Here is a 20,199-nt window from a genome sequence, read left to right as displayed (position 1 = left end):
AATACCCGTAATGTTCCTGGCCCGTTACCGAATTGCAGCGGAAGACAGGTGAAGATAACATGTTGCGTCTTGAAGTTAAATATGGCTGTCAAGCACGTGCAACAAACGGATGTTAGTGAGGCCACCCCTGGTATTTGATGTTCATTTGGGGAGAACATCGACGAGGGCTACAGAGTTGTCATAGCTGAGACACCAGAAACTCAGATTTAAAAATTTTTTATGTTTATTGCAGAACTTCGACAAGCTCAAACCAGAAACGAAGCAGCGCCGCGCCTGTCATGTCCATTCACACATTTTAATCTCACTCGGCATCCTTCATGCCGTCGTTACAACCGATATCCCCTCATTGGGGAATCGTCCATTCGGTCGATCGGTTGGTAAATGACAGAGCAAAGCTTTTGACCGCATACCCGGCTAAACGGACAGGATTCCGAGATACAGCTTCTTGAAGGCGAGTGATTATGCTGCTACCAAATCACCAGTGCTTCCTCGTGTCTTTGGCTCCTGTTTAGTCAGAATGACGGTCTCGACAGTGTCCGCATGGCCGGCGCGGTCCTTCATGCACTTAAGACCTCTAAATCAGAACGCCTGACTCAGATTTCCTCGAACATCATTATTTAAGAAATTGAAGAACGTTGGGTTATGACTGATAAATACGATAGCATACAGGATATTCCGCTCGTGCTGCTCATTCTTGCAAACGGGTATTACAAGATGGGCATGAAACATATGATGGTGCAAGTTTGTGACGGTTTCTATCCCGCGAAAGTTTGTAGGCGGTTTGCCATTGGCCTGTTTGAGGGCCTGAAAGTGTCGTACCGAGATTTGTGGCGTTTCAAGAGAGCCATTTATGGGCATGTTTCGGTATAATGTTAGACAGCAACGACTGCAGTCGATTTGTCGATTCTCGTTGGCAAGTCAACCGGGGTGTTGCCATTTCTCTCTCGGCGTCGCCAAAAACACCGGAGAACTTATCCAGTCATTGCATTGGAGTCTGAGACGACTGTCTAAAGTAGGGAAGGTTTTCTTTGGTTTCCATGTTGTTTGAGTTAAGGCCACCATATGAGCTCCAAGTTAGATTAGACCGGGTTTTTTCCCCTAAGCCTCCTCTCGGGACAACGCTTCGCAGTAGATTCCAAGCTATGGTAGGAAGCTTGTTGGGCTGAATGCTTCCCCTTTGACTTTCTCCTTCGACCCTTTCCGGGGTTTGTTCAGGAGCTCTCTCGAGATGTGAGATGTTGGAGTTAAGTGCAACTAAGAAAGGCCAGGTCTGTGCATGCTCCTCGACTGTGTCTTGCACAGTGTATCCGAGGGAAATGGGATACGAGAGAGAGGTGCACATGGTTGTTGAAGAAATGATAAAAATCGGAAAGTATGCTTTCCCTATCGTATTGTGTTTGCCAACAACCCTATTGGAGGGCGATTGAATGGAAACATGGTAGCTTCTGGGGCCTTGCCAGTAAACAGATATACAAAATATCGGGTTGTGGAGTATTAAGTTCATCTAAGCGGCACACAGTAACTCATTTGATTCTCTCTGTAAATTTTCTTTTGAAATGGACACTATGTTCAATACTATGCTCTTTGAAATTTGTGTGAAACCCATTCGGTCATTCACTTAACATCAACAGCATTCATGCCGTGAATTTTCAACCCCTTTCAGTGGCATATCGGCCATTCTAACGAACTGAAGGGGTTATAAACCTTCCGAGCGGCTTGTGTGGCCCATACCTTTGGTGTTTCTAGCAAATTTGACTTTTCGACCCAGGGTCGGACGACTGTGGGCGTTGTCTATCACAATGACAGCACGATAGCCAAGAAGACGGGCTATTGGTCAATCTTGGTGTTACTGAACCAATGGAACGACGAACCGAAGCTCCGAATGCCGTCCCTCGGATATGGGCCGAACAGTTCGGCGAAGACTCTCAGTTCCATAGTTTCGTGACTCAAGTAGGTAGAATATCTTTAAGTGATTCTATTGATTTGGTTCTCGAAGTCTCTTTGGCCCAGGCAAGTAGAGAAACCTATCTATGTGAAGTCTTGAAAAACGATTTACCCCGTCGGTTCCAATAGTAGATACCAAGAGCAATTGGGATTTGCAGTAAGTTATCCGCGTAAAATTTTTTGAGATTTCGACCAGAGTAGTAGGACCCATACTTTTAAGGCTCGAATACGAGCTTCGGCATCCCTTTCCGTGTGGTAGCTAAGCTCGCCAGTAATCTAAACGAATACCTCAGCCTGACTTCTCAACGCCGGCAACCTGATTCAGCATAAACCGTCCTTGATCCCTCTAGGCTGTCACTGATTTGCCGTTGCTGATCTGGGCATGTTCTAGAACATGGCTAGTCCGAAAATACAACTACCTCGAAATGAGTTTGGCCGGGCTCCCAGCCATCTAAAGTGGCCCCTAGTCACACCGAGTTTGTGGTTTTGGAACGGGGACCAGCGGTTCAACCCGTTAACTTTGTTAGAGCCCGGGGATTTCTTTTTGTTGGAAGTAGGATGATGTGCATGGCGCAGAACCGTACTGACGAAAAGCCTAGATCGTCACAGCAAGGCCTTTGGAAAGGGGTTGAGCCGTAAAAACTGACAAGTCACGACCCATCTGCCAGACCTCCTGAAATATTCATCGTCAGTCTGTCAAGGTTTTCTCAGAAGACATGGTCAAATGGATCCTGGCAACAGCGCAGAATCCGGTATTCCAGTCGTGATTCTGGGATGACTGGCCGGGGCCCTTGTCCGCGACTAAACCGAACCAGACATAGTTGTGAAGTGGTTCAGGGACAGTGGGTGCCGATCACAAATTTCAATGGCCGGGGAATAAACTTTTGCGAAGGATTATACGGATAATGCAACAGCGCAATTATGACAATTGCAACAGGGCCTATAACAAATCTGTTCCAATCTCAACGGTACTGCCCGTTGCCTCAATTGCGGCGTTTCCTCACCCTCAACGACCCAAATGCTTGTTCGTGCAAACCCCCCCCCCCAATATAACGAAAATGAAAAACATAACAAAATCCATGAAACCTCCCAGGGGATATATTGTGCCTTGCAACAAAGCCAAACGTCAAACATGAAAACACAAAGAGGAAACCAACCCCAAATAGAGAAATTACGCCTTCATCTGACCGAAAAGCTCGCCAATTTGGTCCTCGAAGGGCTTCAGGGGGTGCTCCTCATCAAGACCCAAGTCATTCAACTTGTACCTTGGATTTGAGGTGTGCATCGCCATGAGGCCTCTGACACTCTCATTCCAGGACTGTTCGTACTTGCCTCTTCCCTTGAGAATTGCCGAAACCCGATTGGCAGCTGCTACCGTCTCTTGCTTGACATCCTCAACAACAGCGAGCACTGGCTTTCCTGTGGCCAGAGCACGGTTGTGCACGTAATTTCTTGTGTCGCCACCGAGCTCCTCCTTATAGAAGCTAGGAGGTGTTAGTGAGTCTGCCAAAGGAGCCACATGTACAGAATACTTACGACATGACGTCGTTAGAAATGTCAATGACCCTTGCCATGTCGGGGATGGCTTCCAGGTATTGCCCAACGTCAGGGTAGAGTTCTTTGGGGTAGCAGAATACTGCATAAGCGACATTTATGCCCGACAAGTCCCTGATAAAGTCAGGGAACTTCTCTCCCGCCCGCGTGACAACCAGGTTCTGGAAGCCATCGTGGCGCTCCAGCAAGTTGCATGTTAGGAACTTGAGTGCGGATATTTGCAGCAAGTTAGCCATGACAGGGTCGAAAAGGTCGTGGGCCTCCCGCAGCAGGGTTGCAAGTCCTTCTAGAAGGTTGTTGGGCTGGGTCTCTCCCTTGAAGAAGCGTTGATGGAAGAGCTGAGCCTCCGCCATCTCGTCGTTCTGACCGACAATGTCGTCGTATTGGACGACGAGCCAGGTGAAGAGCCCGACGTAACCCTGCACTACTACCGGATGACGGGGGTGAGAGAGCTGTCGGCTCGTCAGCAAGTACATCATTTTTAAGGAGGAAAACGTGGCTGCAGTATAAAACAGTAAGGGAGGGAGGGGGGACGTGCCAGTCCTAACGAGTAACCCAAGCGGAACGCCTTTGCGGACATGGGGGTATCGAGGGGCACACCGATCTCAACGGCCCTCTTGTACATGTATCTCAACAGGGCATCAATGGCCTCTCCATTGAGCTGCGGAACCCCTGGGTAGTTCAACTCCTTTAGCATTTGGGTGCAGATTGGCTTGACGAGGGAAGCCAGCCTTTCCGGCTCCTTTGCCAAGTCAACTTCGAGACGGACACTTTTTGGAGAAAGCATTCCCCACAAAGAGCTGAGCATCCGGAGCCACGGATGCGTACCCGAAACGGCGGCGGCGTGAGCCCCAGGGCTGAGGTAAGTTGAGCTGACCATTGGGGGCGCTCTTAGACGTTTTTAGGGCCTTTAAGCTGGACGAAAAAGGTAGAACTGGAGGAAGGAATTGGTGGGATAATACTGGATATGAAGTGTCGGTGAACGATAGTTTAGTGTAGTCTCGAAAGTGCACAGACTAAAGCCTAACGACCATGTCCATGACACAACTAGACGGGGGAGACCTGGACTTTTATCCATAGCGTAGGACTGCTTGGATTGCTGGTCAGGGAAGTCGATATTGACTGATGTGGACAAGAGCATGGCTTCGTCCATTTTGAGCGTTCTTCCCGCGGCCAGAGTCAAGACGTGCAGGAAACGATGCTCGTGCCGTTGGTTGCGTTCTCAGCAGGGTTGACAGGATGGTGGACTCAGTTGCCCTTGCTAGCAAGTTTGGCCCCTCCTATGCAGTACACAAAGTTTGTACATTGTGGGATGAACATGCCAGGGATGCTCCGACGAATAAAGATCAAGTTGACAGGTGTAGGTGGAGGCAATTGAAGTGGACAAAAAGAATGCAAGCCTCATCCTGGGCGTGTGGGCGGAAGGGGGTCCGAAGCGAGGGGCAGTGAAAGTAGCATCGACTGACTTGCGAGCAAAATACCAATTGGGTAAATTGGACCCGAAACAAAGCAGCCGGATGGTATCGTAGACGTCTCATGTCTGCCTCCCGAACAGGGCTCTACTTCCGGCCTATAATATCGTGGGCCAAATATATTTGACCATCTTGTTTCCTCTCCAGATAACTTCCCACTCCGGCGATGACGACGCACAGAGTCTGCCGAGTCAGGAGGTGGTGGAGACATCTTAGGAAAAGAGAGAATAAGAGGAGCACAAAACCGTTGTACCATGCTATCCCATGCAAGCAGGAAGTGGGGGTCATCCGGGGTTCTGCGAACACTACGTCCAAAACATGACATGATCGTCCCCATTTGTGCTTCCTACGGCGCCAAGCGGCATGCGGTGTACAGGCAACGGCTGTCGAGCATCCCTAGATGGCCATTGGAATCAACCACAAGCTCCAATAGGAGATTGCATTTGAAAATCTTGCTAGGCAATGTCACGATACCTTCTAGGTTGCTTTTAGCCTAGCAAGAAAAGCACGAAGCAGACAGCCCACCGGCATAAACTAGGATTACATGGCCTGCTATCAGTCAGTGATGATTGTAGGCTCGACCCGGTTCGCACACACGCACACACACACACAACTTAGGAAATCTCCAAAGTGACAGTGATGGCGGACGCCCGCCCCCCCCCCCCCTGGACAATATGCCGTGTCTCTCGCATTTCGCAACCAGCAAGTACCCTTCCGCTTGTCTCTGGCCCCTCCATGTGGCCTGAAAATCCTAACCGAGGGGTGGTACTGGCAACATCCGATAGCACGATGCCCCAGAGATATCCTGCCCGAGCCGTTGGGCCCGCATTTGGGCGTTCTTGGTATAAACGCCGGCATCCCGTCCTGCGCTGACCGCGCTCGTCGTCTGCCGTTGCATTGTTGGTGCGACAGGAGATGCATCTGCAGCCTCCAGAAACCCACCCCTGCATTGCCACTTTCCCACTCTCCCACAGCACGAGAAACTGGAGAGACCAACAGGACTGAAAGCCTGTAGTGGAAAAAAAGAGGACTTTTGCATCTGCCGTTGGCCAGCTTTCCCGTCGGACCGAATGATTGCAATCTTAACATGAGTATCGCATACAGGCGCCTGGACCCCTCGAGGCGCGAGATCCGCCTGCTCGAGATTCAGTCAGCGCGAGACATCAACGACCCCGTCGAGTGCCGCCTCGTCACCGTCCGCCTAACCGACGACCTGTCACGGCAGTACATCGCCCTCTCCTCGCTCTACGGCGACGCCTCCGAAACGGACAAGGTCTTCGTGAGCGGTCATCCCATTACTATCACCGCCCACTTGTCACTGGCCTTGAAGCATGTGCGTGCCGTCTTCTATCCGACCATTTCGCAGCGCTTCCAGCGCATGCCGGCGAGGCGACCTCACGGTGCTCCGCGATGGCTGAGGCAGCTCTTCGGCTTGAGCAACTCGCGCTCGTCCGAAAACGAGCCAAGGGCGCTGCGGGTGTGGTGCGATTTCCTCTGCGTCAACCAACGGGACGACTTGGAAAAGACGAAGCAGCACTCAGACATGCGCAACATCTACCGCAACGCGGAACTCGTCGTCGGGTGGCTGGGCGAGAAGGCTGAGCACACAGACCTGGCAATGGCCACGCTCGCGCAGATTGAGGATGCTATGCCGCCCCACTGGGGCGACCCCGGTGACCGGGAGAAGCACCCCGAGGACTACGCGCCAACACACAGGTGGGCGGAGTCAATCAAGCACCTGTGGGCCGAAGGACCAGACGGCGAAATTCCATTCATGATGCCGCATTGGATCGGTTGCAACGACTTCATGGGCCGCCAGTACTTTCAACGCCGATGGATCCTCGAAGAGATTGCCATGGCTCGATTTCCTACCTTCCTGATTGGCGACACCATTGTGCCGTGGAAGCAAGTACTCCGCCTGAACCGCATGATGGAAGAGTTCAAGTTCTATCATTCCAATGTCTTTCCCAAGGTAAGTGTATTTATTCCTTGCCGATACCTGCAGCATGACAGGATCATGTGCTAGCTGCATGAGAAACCTGCGTTAGACTGACTCGTGGGTGGCTGTAGTACTTGATGGATATGATTGCCGATTTGCCTCTAGAAACCGCGCACAAGCTACTCGACGAGTTTGCGCGGAGGGAGGCGTTGGAAGAGGCCAGTATCCTCAAAGAGACGGGGAGCAGCAGGGCGACCTCGTCCACACGCTCCACCGACACGAAGTAGTTTGGGTTATGGATGGCTGGTTTGAGGTCAAAATCGGAGTATAGCTCCGGGAGGGGGAGGCCGGCATCTTTGCTTCCCACTATTGCAAGCCATCTCGGGGCCGATCTCGAGTTATGGGGGGAGGTTTGCCACGTAAAGGCGGTTATAGCGTTGTGACGATGAGGATACCCAAAGTTTCTACCAGCTTCTTTGAGCAAGATAATTGACAATTTTTTATATATATTCTTTTTTCCTCCTCTGTGGGTTTGAGCGACAGATTGAGGTATTAATACCTATCTACCGTGAATCTGCGGCGAACAACTGCCACGTGGGATTGAAGAATCACGGAAAGAACGGACGAAAAAGCCAATGCGGGCGGTTCCCGCGGTCCAATATTGGCCCAGTTCGCCCACTTCACGAGTTGCCTTGGCCAATGGACTGTGCTGGAAATGAAGGCTCGTGACAGTTTTACCGGGGCATACAAGTCTGATAACTGACTCCGGAGCCTCGGGCAAGCTTGCAGACAATACTGGGGAAACCTGCAGCTTTGCTGACAATTGATTTGCGTAGCGAGGGAATTTATTGTCGCAGAAACCGCATCATGCAGTTCTCCAGCGCCAATTCCGCTTAAAAGTACATTTGGACGGAGGGGGCAGGGTTGCCACTTACAGGGGTCTATATGCAGTTACCAACGCTCTCGCAAGGTCTGTTGCAGTTTACCAACAACCAATATACCTACCTACCTAGTACCAGCATCAGCCGAGAAAACCGACAGTTTGGCACCTTTACCAACCTGAAACTATACTTCGGTTCTACATCCAATAGTGCATTTGCTGGGAGATTTTTAGACATGCCATTCGTCAATCAATACGAAATGGTCCTCACCGCCACATCTTAGCGTCTTCCTTCGGCTAATCTCATGGCGATCGAATGATTGTTACTGCCTTCATTTGCAAGGCCCCTGGATGTTGTGTGTTTTTTGGCGTATGTTGCGGCAGTCGGTGATAATTGTCTATAGAGACTCTGCAGCCGAACCTAGGTTTGTTCCCTTGTCCCCTTCTTGTTTCATTTATCGAATGTCATAAAAACAGAGCTCTGCCGCCTGACAATGGGCTTTGCGGACATGATTAAAACCACTACTTGCTGGGCTGATACCACATAAGAGGAAGAAATGACGGAAAAAAAAGAAGGGCCGGGTTCGAATTGCAAGCACTGGTGATAAGGTTTCCCTTCTACGACTTTGGGCGGTTGAGTTGAGGAGGCTTGCATAGCCTTCAAGACTGACAAAGCCAAGGGATTACCTTCACTTGTTGAAAAGAGGAAAAAAGAGCAAAAGCAAAGGACAGGAATGGGTCCGTTGTTGCAATTTCAAATCCAGGAAGGAACCAATGGAATTCTTTTTGTCTCTCGCCCAGGAAGACCTTCAAACGTGGAAGACCCGATATTGACAAGTCGATAACAAATTCTGTGAAGGTGGAACTGCACTGCAAGGTATTAGGCTCTTTTTCGCTAGAAACGTTGGTAGTCAGAATTAGCACTGCTGCCCACAGCCGGCACTTACAACAAAAGGTAAAGCCAACAGAGTGAAGCGAATCGATCAGATCAATGAATTGTGGGGATAATAGCCGCTTGAGATCTCTTGCAGGTCTTGGCCGTAAAAGGCAAGAATGTTGGTTGTAGTACAACCCCGCGCTCAAGCTCACCTGCGCCGCAACCTTGCAGGTCGTACAATGAGACCCATGTTGTGTTGGATGAACTACACGTCCAAATTTTATGGGATATTGACTTGTTTCGACTGAAAATTGAGGGTCCGCGACAGCAATAACAAACAGAGAATAAATGGGGTAGCCCCAAACAACGCTTACGACTGTCTCCTTACCAGGCTTCACCTCCCCTTCCCTTGGAAGCCTCAGGAGATCAGGCTAGGCGGGCATCTCAGAGTCTCCCACACCTGCACAATGGTTTGTAATCAAATCAAGGTGTCATTATGTTCCCTTGTCTCAAGATGGAAACCCTTGTTCGCCTTGGACTCTTCGGGGGCGAGACTGCGCTCGATGCAGACGGTGTAACAACAAGGAATGCATGTGGGCTTCGTCCATCAACTAAATGTTCCGCGAGATTCTAGCCCTTCCTAATAACACGTGATTTCCACTTCCAGCAACACCGCTGAGCTGCCAGGGTTTCGCGCAGGAGACTTGATAAAGCCGCGTACTCTTGAGACAAAGTACAGTGCTTCAAGAGAGCCTATGTTACTACAAAAAGGCAGGTACCTTTTATGTGAGCTCGTCATCTTTCTCCCCACCCATTACCATGCGCCTGTGTGGCTTTTCTTTTTCGCCCCGCCCGGCCAACAAGTTGGCTCTTCGACCATCAAACAAGGAGAGAACGGCGCTTCAGCCTAGCGGCATATCCTTAGTCATTGCATGTGCAAACCATCGAATGTTGCCTTAATCGTCTGGACCAGCCTTTCATCAAGTGAGCTGACCTTTGAGAACGGTATTCGGATTCCCGCACCCTAAGTTTCTGCCACAAAAGCTCCCCCCGACCTATCGGGGCTTCTGGAATGGGGTGTTCCAGAACAAGCTGGCATTCCAAAGAAAAAGCCACCATCCATTTGCGGCGAAAGATTGGCTGCGTCTGACTTTCCTGGCATTCCTAATCACTCGCAGATCAGAGGCTTCTTCTTTGCCGATGTACGCCTCAAGATGCATGCGTCGAAGTTTCGCGACTACCGACCACAGCCCAAGCCAAGAAATGCCAATGTCTCCCTCTGCTTAATTGTCACGGGTTGTGCATACTAAAGTAGCTGGCCTTTTCCTTTATGGCTGTTATAAGTAGTAGCTAACCCCACACGTCCCGCGGGCCGCTCTTTTTAAGTCTCACCTGAAGACCCATTTCTATGTGAGTTCATGCTCAGCGACCTATATTCGCGAGCCGTGTTTACCACAACGCCAAGATGGATCAATCACAGTTCTCACCTGATGAACTGATGAGGGATAGATCACCCACGGTTATCGGTGTTGTATCACTGTGCCTTTTTCTTTCCTCAGGTGTGCTAGCTCTCCGCCTCTGGACACGCATTCACATCGTTAAGAAAACTGGCTGGGATGACTATGGTGCCAGTTTCGCCTTGGTAAGTTTCAGCGCAAGAAGAAAGGCCCTCGACCCACCCGATACCCCAATGACATGAGGCTGACTTTCCAGGTGTGTATAATTGGCTGCGGACTTGCTATCGCTGTCAGTGAGTTATTAGCATCTCGGTTTACGCTTGCGACAAAGTTATCTGACGGTTAACAGTGACACGATACGGCCTTGGAAGGCATGAACAGACAGTCTCGCCAGAAGATATGATCCGATTCAGCAAAGTGAGCAAGCATTCTTCAAATTCGCCAGCTTGGAAGTCTAACGAAAGAATTAATGTAGTGCTTCTGGGCCTCTATAATATTTTACAGCCTAGGCCACTTGTTTCTCAAAATGTCATTCCTGTCCCAGTACTATAGCGTACTGTGTACCAACCACATGCGGAGAGTTTACATCGCAGCGATGGTCATTGTCGGGGCATGGGGCACCACAGTCGTTTTAATGTCATTTATGTTCTGCATTCCCCTCCAAGGCTTTTGGGATCACCGGGTTCCTGCGAAATGTTTTTCTCAACAAATTTCGTTCTACGCTTTTGGGGCGTGCAACATCGTTACGGATATCATAATATTTGTCCTGCCGCTGCCAGCAATATTCAAGCTGAAGCTGCCGCGTTCCCAAAGATACTATCTGCTGGGAATTTTCAGTATTGGCTTCTTGTATGTTCCCACCCCCCTTCTTTTCTTTTCTTTTGTTGGTCGAGAAGGAAACATGACTTACCGAAACTTGTTACCAGCATCGTGGCTATTTCAGGTATACGCCTTCGATACATGAAGATCAAAGAAGACTTCACCTGGTGGAACGTGGAGCCCGCATTGTGGTCCATGGCCGAGATTTCAATGGCGATAATCTGCCTCTGCGCGCCAACTCTCAAGGCACTAGCTGCCCGACTGGGTCTGCTGGTGACCCGTACAGGAACCAATTGTACCTCGATGAATCAAAACAGCCACATATCCCATGGACCGTCATCGACGGTGCCGCTTTCACCGGGTGCGAAAACTACCGACACCAGCCAGACTAATTTTACCAGCGAAAAGCCTGACAGCGTTGGCAATTTTGTGGTGGAACAGGACCAGTATCCTACCGAGCAGGAACGGTTAACAGTTCCGCACATTGTATGAAGAATGGTTGGATTTTACCCTTACGACTAATGATTTGATTCGATATAGTTCAAGAGCCATTATTTACTATTTAGATATTCACTCCGCACTAGGAACTGATGTCATAATTTCACGTGGGAGCCACATAAACAGCTACATGTATAATATTATCAGAAATTAAAATCGACATAAGCTTCTTCAAGTGCTAGCCTGTGATCCCTTTGTTACACGCCGCTTCTTCGTAACAAAAACAACCTACCTACTATATATGAAGGGATAGCCAGTCAGGTGTGGAATTCCATAGAAAATCAAATTAGGAAGCGCCTTGACGAAGCAGTTACGGTTGTGTAAGGCCCGAGCATTTTTGCAACTGAGCTTCCGCATTAACTAAGACAAAGGGTTCCTTGTGTTTCTTTGAAATGTGTATTTGCGGGATGAGGTCTTGAAATTATTCACTCTGGCTTCGGTTAATGTTATGAACAACGAAAGATAGTACCTCATAGACAGAGTGGATACTGGCCTAGCCTGAAGTATCAACGCGAGGTTTGAATTATCCTGAACCACCCTAACATGAACTATCCCGAGTTCAATCTTCAAACCCCTAACTGTTTCGATACGAGCACTTAACAATCCTGGGTTTGAAACATCATGTACAGGAGGCATGATCAAATATTTCCACACGGCGAGGCAATTCCCCAATGCCGTTGCACTGCACTAGAATATTCCTCTCAGCAGAAAAAGTGCGTCGAATCTGCCCCTCCAAAAGTTGAAATGGTGATTGCAGTCTGCAATGAAATCTTCGCCAAATCCGCCTAGGACATCATTCCATTCCTGAATTGTCTCGAAAATACTCTTGAGAAGCATGCGAACTGAACCTTCGTGGCTGCCTCTCCTGTTGGAATGTTCAGAACAGCCGCCATGTTGGTAAGAGAAGCCGCCATGGCATGAAAACAACATCAGATACCCATGAACCATCTCATGGATCACAAGCTCAATAATTTGCGCAATCGACCACGCTCCTTCCGAGTCAATGTCGATATCAACAACCGGGATCGAGTCATTTCCGTCCTCACGCATTGAAACACGCGAACTGCTGTAAGAGTCTCGGCAGTTCACATTTCCGTCCGCGATGTAGATTCTTAGATGACAGAGCCTCTGACAGCTAGGGTGTCTCCGAACGTGTGTCAAGTAGCCTCCCAAAAAGTACTGGTCAACTACCCGCGCCATTTTGAGAATGTGATCCACATGTTCCTGGTTCTGGTTATCGTAGAGCTCGTGAAGACCCTCAATCAAGGCATACATCAACTCATCTTGGGCTTCAGCTGCGCTCTCTGCATCCAAAGCAAGACCGTGGTTCATGGTTGTTAGTACTAAATCACGAATATAGTACACACCATAATGGCTTGGCGGTTCTATGTTCCTGGAGTCCCAGTGAAGAAAGCAAGGGCGAAGGTTGTTCATGTCGTGATGAGTCGTCGGCTTTCTTTCGGCATGTGAATTAATTAATCTGCAATTTTTAAGGGTGTATTTGACAGCTGAAATACCACTAGTTAAACTTTTAAAACCTTTGTGTTCATAGAAGCACTGAAGACCGTCGTGTTTTGAATGCAATCTTTGTCTTATGACTGTCTGACGAACGCACTCGAAGACCAGAAACAGGACCATGCTTTGTTTTGGACTTCGCAACCAGACCGCAAAACATTTTCATACTTAGTAAAGAAAAGAACAAGCAAAGACTGCTATCAACGCACACGCCTTGGTTCGAAGATGGGCCATTTCATTCCCAATATGTCGGAGTGACCTATAGAATCTTGCTCCTTTTCGGCTCATCGACTGCCAATTGAGTGGACATCCGCAATAAAAATACCTGCGGTGCAAGTGGACAACCAGACAGCCACCCTACCTTGAAATTGATGACACCCCTAGTACTGTAGCCCGGTTTCGACAACTGGAGCCAATACATGAGCCACATTTGTAAAAAATACGAAAACAGTTCTAATTAGATAGTTATACCATTCCATAAACCTGCTAACGTGACTCAAATTTCCCCTTTATTCGGTCTACTTCCTCTTGAGATCCCACGCCCACCAATGGAGTATTTTCAAGCTTCATCTGAGTAAACCCGTATCGAACCCTTCTATCCTTCAACATCCTTGCTAGATCCATGCCGTCCATAAGTCCAGCAGTAGGTTGAATGTCTATGAACTTGGAATCCCGTACAACCGTTGACGCATACCCCAGAATCTCTGGTCCGTGAACAAAGTGCGTCACGCAAGCGCTCATGAGAGCTCCGATAAGCAGTACGATACACGAGAGGATGTACAGCCCCATCCAGACCCTTGTGATTTGATAAACTTCAACCAAACGCTCAACATCAACACCGGCAGTAACATTCGGCTCAAAGGCCGCGTTGGTATCAACACTCCCGCCCGGCGCACTCGAAAAAGCCTGGCTCAGAAACACATAAGAGTTGATCAACTGTGCGAGCCGGTACCCAATCAATCTCGTCTCTAAACTTGCCAGCTTGGGTGGGGCATCCGCGTTTGTCATTGTGTTTGTGGATGGGTTCCCGAGGTAATTCAACGAGATGTCGGATGTGTAGGTAGACCCGCGGTGATTCGTCGCCTGTGGCAAACCCCTCGAGACGTACCGGAACACCCGTGTAAAGGATAGCTGCGAAATGTTTTCGTCCGCGTGGGGCTTCTGCGAAGGTCTCTGTGCGGTGACACTACAGTTCTGCCTCGCCGTCGGAGATTCTCGGGAGCAGTGAACCAGCGACTCAACATATTTCTGCGTCACGCCGCAGCGGAAGGTGGTATAATCCGGCGCACCGCGAGAGCTTGTCTGCTCTCTCACCTGGAACAGCAACGTCGTCGGGTTAGCCGCAACCCCCGTTTCTTCCACAAACAAGGCTGGAGTATACACAACCCCGTTCTCCAACCCTCGCTGTTTATACCAATCATAGTCATTCCAAAGCTCGTCAACAAATACGTCCAGCGCAAGATTCCACCCCGCCATCTCATCGAGGGTGTTGTTGAGGTTCCATCCCTGCCAGGTGCCGTTTGTAACGGTGGGACAGTTTTCAGACATGCAGAGTGAGGTCTCGTTGAACAGAATTGGCGAGGCGAATATGGGGCCGGTCTCTGGGTCGTATTTGAAGGATGAAACGTTGGCATTGCCGCATTCGAGGTGGATGTAACTAGACTCCAGTGATAAGGTGGTATTGCCTTCAGCAACGTGGGCGACGGGCACGCCGACAAGCGATGTGAACTCCTGTCCCCCAGTGCCCAGTGAAACATTCTGCCAGTCTGCTGTACTAAAGGTACCGTACGATGACAATGCGGGGATCTTGACATTACCCCAGACGTCCATCGTATCGCTCTTGACCACATCGGGGCTGAGAATAAGCGTATTGTACATGGAATTGATGACAGACATGCGGTTGATGTTGTACTCGTATGCTGTCGGCGAGACGTCGGACAAGTAAGCGAACTGGGACTGCGCGTTGGTGTCGAAGTAGACCACCTCCGCCGGCTCGGTCACGCCTCGCAAGTAGGTTTCAAGCATGCGCAAGATAGACTGGCCACCGAGGGGCGAGAATACCCATATAAAAACCAGACTGACAGCGAGCAGATTGAATGCCCGCAGCTGGGAATGAACTAGAAGGGTGCCGCCCACAGTCCGACTGCCCATCAGCTGCTCAAGCGCGCCTATGGTTGCACCCCTTTCGAGCTTCCAGCGGGCGACCTGCGACATGAGACGACCGATGATGGCGGCGAACATTATTGGAAAAAGCGTCGCCAGCTATATTGCCCCTAGTCAGCATATTTAGTTGCTGTTGTCTTGGAATTGAAGCACATACAATGGTTATTGCATTGCGATATCGGCCGGCAGATGCATCATTCGTCTCCTTTCCATTCATCTGAAGCACCAGAAACGCGAAGACGAAAAATCCCAAAGAAACAATGATGGGCACGATGTCGGTCAGAATTACCATTGGGTCCGTGTTGGCCCTCCGGAATTGACCTGGCACACCATGGCCCGGTCCATCGTTGTTGATGACTGCCGAGTCATCGTTCGAATTTCGGACCGCTGCGTACGCCGACGTAGTATGGTTGCCTCTCTCCCACGCCGGCGATTCTTGGAATCCGGGCTTCTTAGAAGGTTCAGTCATTTCGAACACCGATGCAGTTGTCATCAAGGGCCGTTGTTCACGAGGCTCGCCTACGGAGTCCATATTGCTAGTGTGGTGCGACCAAACTTGAATTGCCCGCGACTTTTGCACAATGTAAAGTCGCGCGAGGCTTAGGGAATGCAACTTATTTACTGCTCTTTGCTATAGTTGACCAACTCCACAAAAAATAGGCAGCACAATTCTTTTTTCTGGTGGAAATGTCGGATTTTGAAGATCATGCATAAGACATTCGCGCTAGCATCGCAAAAAACCCTGGTTCAAGGTGACAGTCTTGGCGCATAGCTGACCACCCCCTGCTCAAGTTGTTTCCTTCGATGGATCAGGCTATGCTAAACTTGGAAATTCGTAAAACATGCCGCTGCAATGAGGCTCGGGAAAGGCTGACGGGACTACAAGCCTAATGATCAGTTAGGCGATCACCTTAAACTGATAACATGGACTTCTAATGGTTTTCTTGCACTTTACGCCACACTACAGTCTGTACCTTACTATATCGTTACGCATGGCGTAATACGATAAAAATCTTTTCAGACTCTATTCAGTTGCCATTTGAACCTAATTGCTCACCAGATATTTGCAGGCTCCTTGAATGTGCTCATAGATGGCCAGCAACATTAGAAGGAAATATGATAACTAGGCCAGAAAGGTTGAATGATGATGTGGGCATGAATCTTATCTAAACTAAGGCCAAACCATTTGTGTTGGCAGTAGGGAATAGCCTGAAAAACGTATCTGCGTTGCTGTACCCTGCGTGTTTTCCGTCGGTTTTGTTTTTCTGTCATATGGCAGCTAGGCTTGACTTTATGCAGCGGTTAGAGACGACGTTCCACAACATAGGAAACAACACAAATCAGAAGCTCTCACAGCTGGAATAATAATGTTTCTCTTGTAATTCATAATCTCAACGTTATAGCGCGGTACTTGTGCTGATGGATATCGAAGTATCCTTATTACACGCCACCTTCCTTGCTCAAACTTAACATGCAAACAACCCAACGAAGACCATTTCACATTACAAGGAGGACGAAGTGTCCCAGCCATAGCGCCATTCAATAAACCTCAGAAGAACGAATCAACCCGACTAGGACTGATTGGTTCCTCTGTTTCCATCACCGTCGCGACCAGAACAAAGCATAAAAAAACAAGTAAACTCCCACGACTTCATATCGGCTTCGCAGCAAGCCACCAAACACGCTGGCCCTTGCTTCGCGACGAAATTCTCTCGCCCCTCTTCCATAACTCTAGGCTAAAGTCTTCGTAAGGGTGGATTGACTCGTCCGTCAGCCCAAAATCTCGCAACTCGGGCCCCCAGGTCTGAATCTGGCCTATCACGGCCTTCAGCAGGGCGACGAATGCAAGACCATGTCCCCCGCCGTCCAAATCGCGATGCATGATGTCAAAGTCGACATCGCATTGTTCCCGACGACACGACAGCAGCAGCAGGTATGCGTGAACCATTTCATGGATCGCAACCTGGAGGGTTTCCCTCAGTGATAGATGCTTGTTCGTCCCATCGTCATGATGGCGGACCGTGCTCAGACGGATGACAATGCTGGGGCCGGTGCGCGTCCCGGGCTTGGTCCGTAGCGCCTGCGTCCAACCCACGCGACCCCGCGCCTGTCCAACTTCCAGAAGAACTGGATGAGACGCGTGGTTGATATGGGGTGTCGGGAAGAGCAGTCCGAGAAAGCACAGCTCGTCGACTGCCTTCATTAGGGAAAAGATGGTGCAGGTTGAAACGACATTCGGATTCGTTTCGGCACCCTGGTCAGATAAAACGCGGGCAACGGTGTTCTTCAAGGACTTCTCGCACGCGGTCCACTGAAGCCGGCCAAGAATACTTTCGGACAAAGTGACAGCAACATCGTTGATGTTGTAAGACTGTGGTTGCGGAAGGTGGCCATGCTGGTGGAGGTTTCGTGTATGGTGCTGGCAGTGCTGGGGTAAAAACCGGGCCCTCTTCGACTCTGCCATCTTAGACTGTTATATGGATGAATGTGAAAGAATTTTGGTTATGTTCCTGCAGTCTTGTTGCTGGTAATCATGTTCATTTTGTAGACTCGATTATATCGGAGCTGCGCTTGGGTGCTTCTGGCACAACTGCCAACTGTCGCACCGTGAGCACGTCCCCCCTCAACTCATAGCGTACACATGAAAGGCGCATGGTTTCATACCGGAGGCTCGGTCAGTTTTCACCTTCTCACCGGCAGTGTCCTGTGTCGAGAAAAGGTCTGTTTGCGCTTTGTAGCGTTGGCAGGGGCTGTTCTCTACCTGCGCTTTTGTTCCATACAGCCGCCCGCGGGATGTACGGGGTAAAAGGAAGGACAGTAGTGGTGTCATTGCTTAATTGCTAACAACGAAGACAAATGTTAAGCCGGCCGCCTTGGACGGCCAGTAATTTGATGTAGGGTCTAAGTAAAATAATTGTAGATGAAGGGGATTACAATGTAATAGTCCGTCCACCAACCGAAGATGATGCACCCGAAGAACTCCGACATAATAGGGGAAACCCACAGCCCGCAGCAATATATGGGAAAACACCGTCGCCATGCTTGATATGCTTTTAAAATTCGACAAGGCCCCCACGCCGCAAGCTCTATACAAAAGAAATAACGTGTTATACACAGGTTGGAGATGCGTGTCGACATCCCCTAACGTATGGCGGGATGACCGAGTTCGGGATGCTGTCGTAACTCGCGACGATTCCCCTTCGGTCATCGGTACGGGGCCATTGCCCGTCATGTGAGTCATAGTATCGTTCGTGATGAGCAGACGGTTGCCTGCTGTAAACATAGTCGTCTGGGAAGAAGATTCGGCCACGCGGTTCGCGGATGTGGCATTCTTCCAACGGTTCCACTTCTTCGAAGTCCTCCTCGGTCGTTGTCGGTGCCGTGGACGTCGGACTGCTACCACGACTGACCGGGAAGTATCTACGATGGTCGTTTATATAATAGTCCCATCGGTCTTGAGACCGATATCGAGGTCTCTCGTAGGTGTGATTATCTTGTGATGTATGCTGGTGAGGGCTGAGGTACCCTTGGGCCATGGGGAAGCTTGCTCTGAGCGGCGTGTTCAGGGAGCTCGACTCATCACATGGAAAGTAACCATCGTCCTCCCGAAAATGATCTAAGTCGGCTTCCATGTCCCGTAAGTGCAGATTGTCTGAACCTGCCCAAAGGTCAACGAGTTCCGCAATCCGTCGGAAGCCCGCTGTATGCCCTCCGCAGGCACGAGCCTTGATGCCGCATTTGATGAATAGGTAGCTGTGAATAAGTTCGTGTAAGAAGGTGGAAATGAGAAGCCGTCGACTATACTTCTTGTCCTTCAGGATTGGGTTCGAAAGTACAATCAGGGTCTCGAAACCTCCCATCTTGGAACGTCGAAGGGCCGTCGTGCCGATGATGTGGTCCTTGTATTGGGCGCTGGATGCATGGGACCAGTCCCATGTAACACGCTGAGAGAGACTGCTGTGAAAGAATATCTCATTTGCGGCAGAAAAGATGCTCTCCAAGGCGGCGTTATCAATAGTGAACTCGGCATGCCTAGATCGTGGTCGAATAAGAGACCTCAGAATCCTCTCATGCTGAGTGTCCTTGGTCCGCCGCCGACCAAGCTGTAGTCGGTCTTCAACAAGCCTGGCGGCGGCATCGTCGTCTAAAAGTCTCATATCATCGTCGTACGCGTTGTATATGCTTGTATCTGATGAGATGGACAGACCAGAGGCGGTCCGCTCCATTTGGGATGGACCGACATTGACTTCGATTGGATCGGGTGATGGCGGCGTTTGTTCTCGGATCACCAGAAAAGACAAGTTTTGAACCGGAATTGATCCCCGAGGCGGACAGTCCGAGTCAGAGGTGAGATAGGAGCTTCGGGCCTTCTTCTGCAAGGGCATTTCGTCGTGCGCGTAATCGTCGTTGTCATCAGGGTGACCAATCCTCCTTTTGCCACCGAAAACATACAGATCGGGATTGAAGACATCGCCCTCGCCGTGGGATGGTGGCCTTGCCTCCCCAACCACCCAAAACGCCATTGAACATTCTTGAGATATTGTAAATGGAGGAAAAGTGCGAAATTAGAGGGAAAGGGCAAAACTCGGGGAATCGGGGAAGGATGGAGGATGGAGGACCGGGGGGGCTTCAAGGTGAAATACGGGCGGCCAGTCTTGGTGTCATGTGCGCGCCGGAAATGGCATTGAGACCCCGGTGGAGCTAGGTACCCGGAGCCGGCAGCCAGTGGTTGCGTACGGCAACTAACGAGGAATTGTTAGCTTGGGAGAACCATGCCAGGGAAACGAAACAAGAGGTTCAGGTCTGGAGGGATGAAGTGAGGCGAAGGGCAAATGGGTTCTCTGTCGGCCAGCCTGTTCTCCAGAGAATAATAGCTTGCATGGAGAGACCCAGCGCAGGGGAGGACAGCGTAGCATGGCCCGTCTAGGCCTGTTGGCTGGCTTGAATGCAGAAACCCAAGCCGTGGACTGGTCGTGCAAGCGGTGTGCAGGGGGGCTAGGACGGATATGCGTGTGCGGCGTTGCGCATCGCAGATTTAGTGCGAGGACCATCGTTGCCATCCGCCCACCGGTGCAAGGAAC

The 20,199-nt window shown here is 50.0% G+C and overlaps 5 protein-coding genes across 5 annotated transcripts; 1 reads left to right on the top strand and 4 right to left on the bottom strand.

Moving 5' to 3' along the window:
- Positions 1–3,115: 3,115 nt before the first annotated feature.
- On the bottom strand, positions 3,116–4,378 carry EsH8_VII_000528 (uncharacterized protein; the record flags this gene model as incomplete). Its single annotated transcript, XM_083270661.1, has 3 exons — positions 3,116–3,428; positions 3,481–3,925; positions 4,099–4,378. The coding sequence occupies 3 exons, from the start codon at positions 4,376–4,378 to the stop codon at positions 3,116–3,118; spliced, it is 1,038 nt and encodes a 345-aa protein (XP_083128218.1).
- Positions 4,379–6,057: 1,679 nt separating this feature from the next.
- On the top strand, positions 6,058–7,196 carry EsH8_VII_000527 (uncharacterized protein; the record flags this gene model as incomplete). Its single annotated transcript, XM_083270660.1, has 2 exons — positions 6,058–6,942; positions 7,041–7,196. The coding sequence occupies 2 exons, from the start codon at positions 6,058–6,060 to the stop codon at positions 7,194–7,196; spliced, it is 1,041 nt and encodes a 346-aa protein (XP_083128217.1).
- A 6,245-nt stretch (positions 7,197–13,441) lies between these two features.
- On the bottom strand, positions 13,442–15,587 carry EsH8_VII_000526 (uncharacterized protein; the record flags this gene model as incomplete). Its single annotated transcript, XM_083270659.1, has 2 exons — positions 13,442–15,217; positions 15,276–15,587. The coding sequence occupies 2 exons, from the start codon at positions 15,585–15,587 to the stop codon at positions 13,442–13,444; spliced, it is 2,088 nt and encodes a 695-aa protein (XP_083128216.1).
- Positions 15,588–16,769: 1,182 nt separating this feature from the next.
- EsH8_VII_000525 (uncharacterized protein) lies at positions 16,770–17,582 on the bottom strand (the record flags this gene model as incomplete). Its single annotated transcript, XM_083270658.1, has 1 exon — positions 16,770–17,582. One exon carries the CDS (start codon positions 17,580–17,582, stop codon positions 16,770–16,772), a length of 813 nt encoding a protein of 270 aa, XP_083128215.1.
- A 643-nt stretch (positions 17,583–18,225) lies between these two features.
- Positions 18,226–19,641, bottom strand: EsH8_VII_000524 (uncharacterized protein; the record flags this gene model as incomplete). The annotated part of the gene is made up of 1 exon (XM_083270657.1): positions 18,226–19,641. One exon carries the CDS (start codon positions 19,639–19,641, stop codon positions 18,226–18,228), a length of 1,416 nt encoding a protein of 471 aa, XP_083128214.1.
- Positions 19,642–20,199: the final 558 nt, after the last annotated feature.

This window comes from Colletotrichum jinshuiense, chromosome 7 (genome assembly GCF_051148585.1).
Source record: "Colletotrichum jinshuiense chromosome 7, complete sequence".
In the NCBI taxonomy this organism is placed as follows: domain Eukaryota; kingdom Fungi; phylum Ascomycota; class Sordariomycetes; order Glomerellales; family Glomerellaceae; genus Colletotrichum; species Colletotrichum jinshuiense.
The sequence above is the reverse complement of the archived record's forward strand: the minus strand, read 5'-3'. Positions and strand labels throughout refer to the sequence as shown.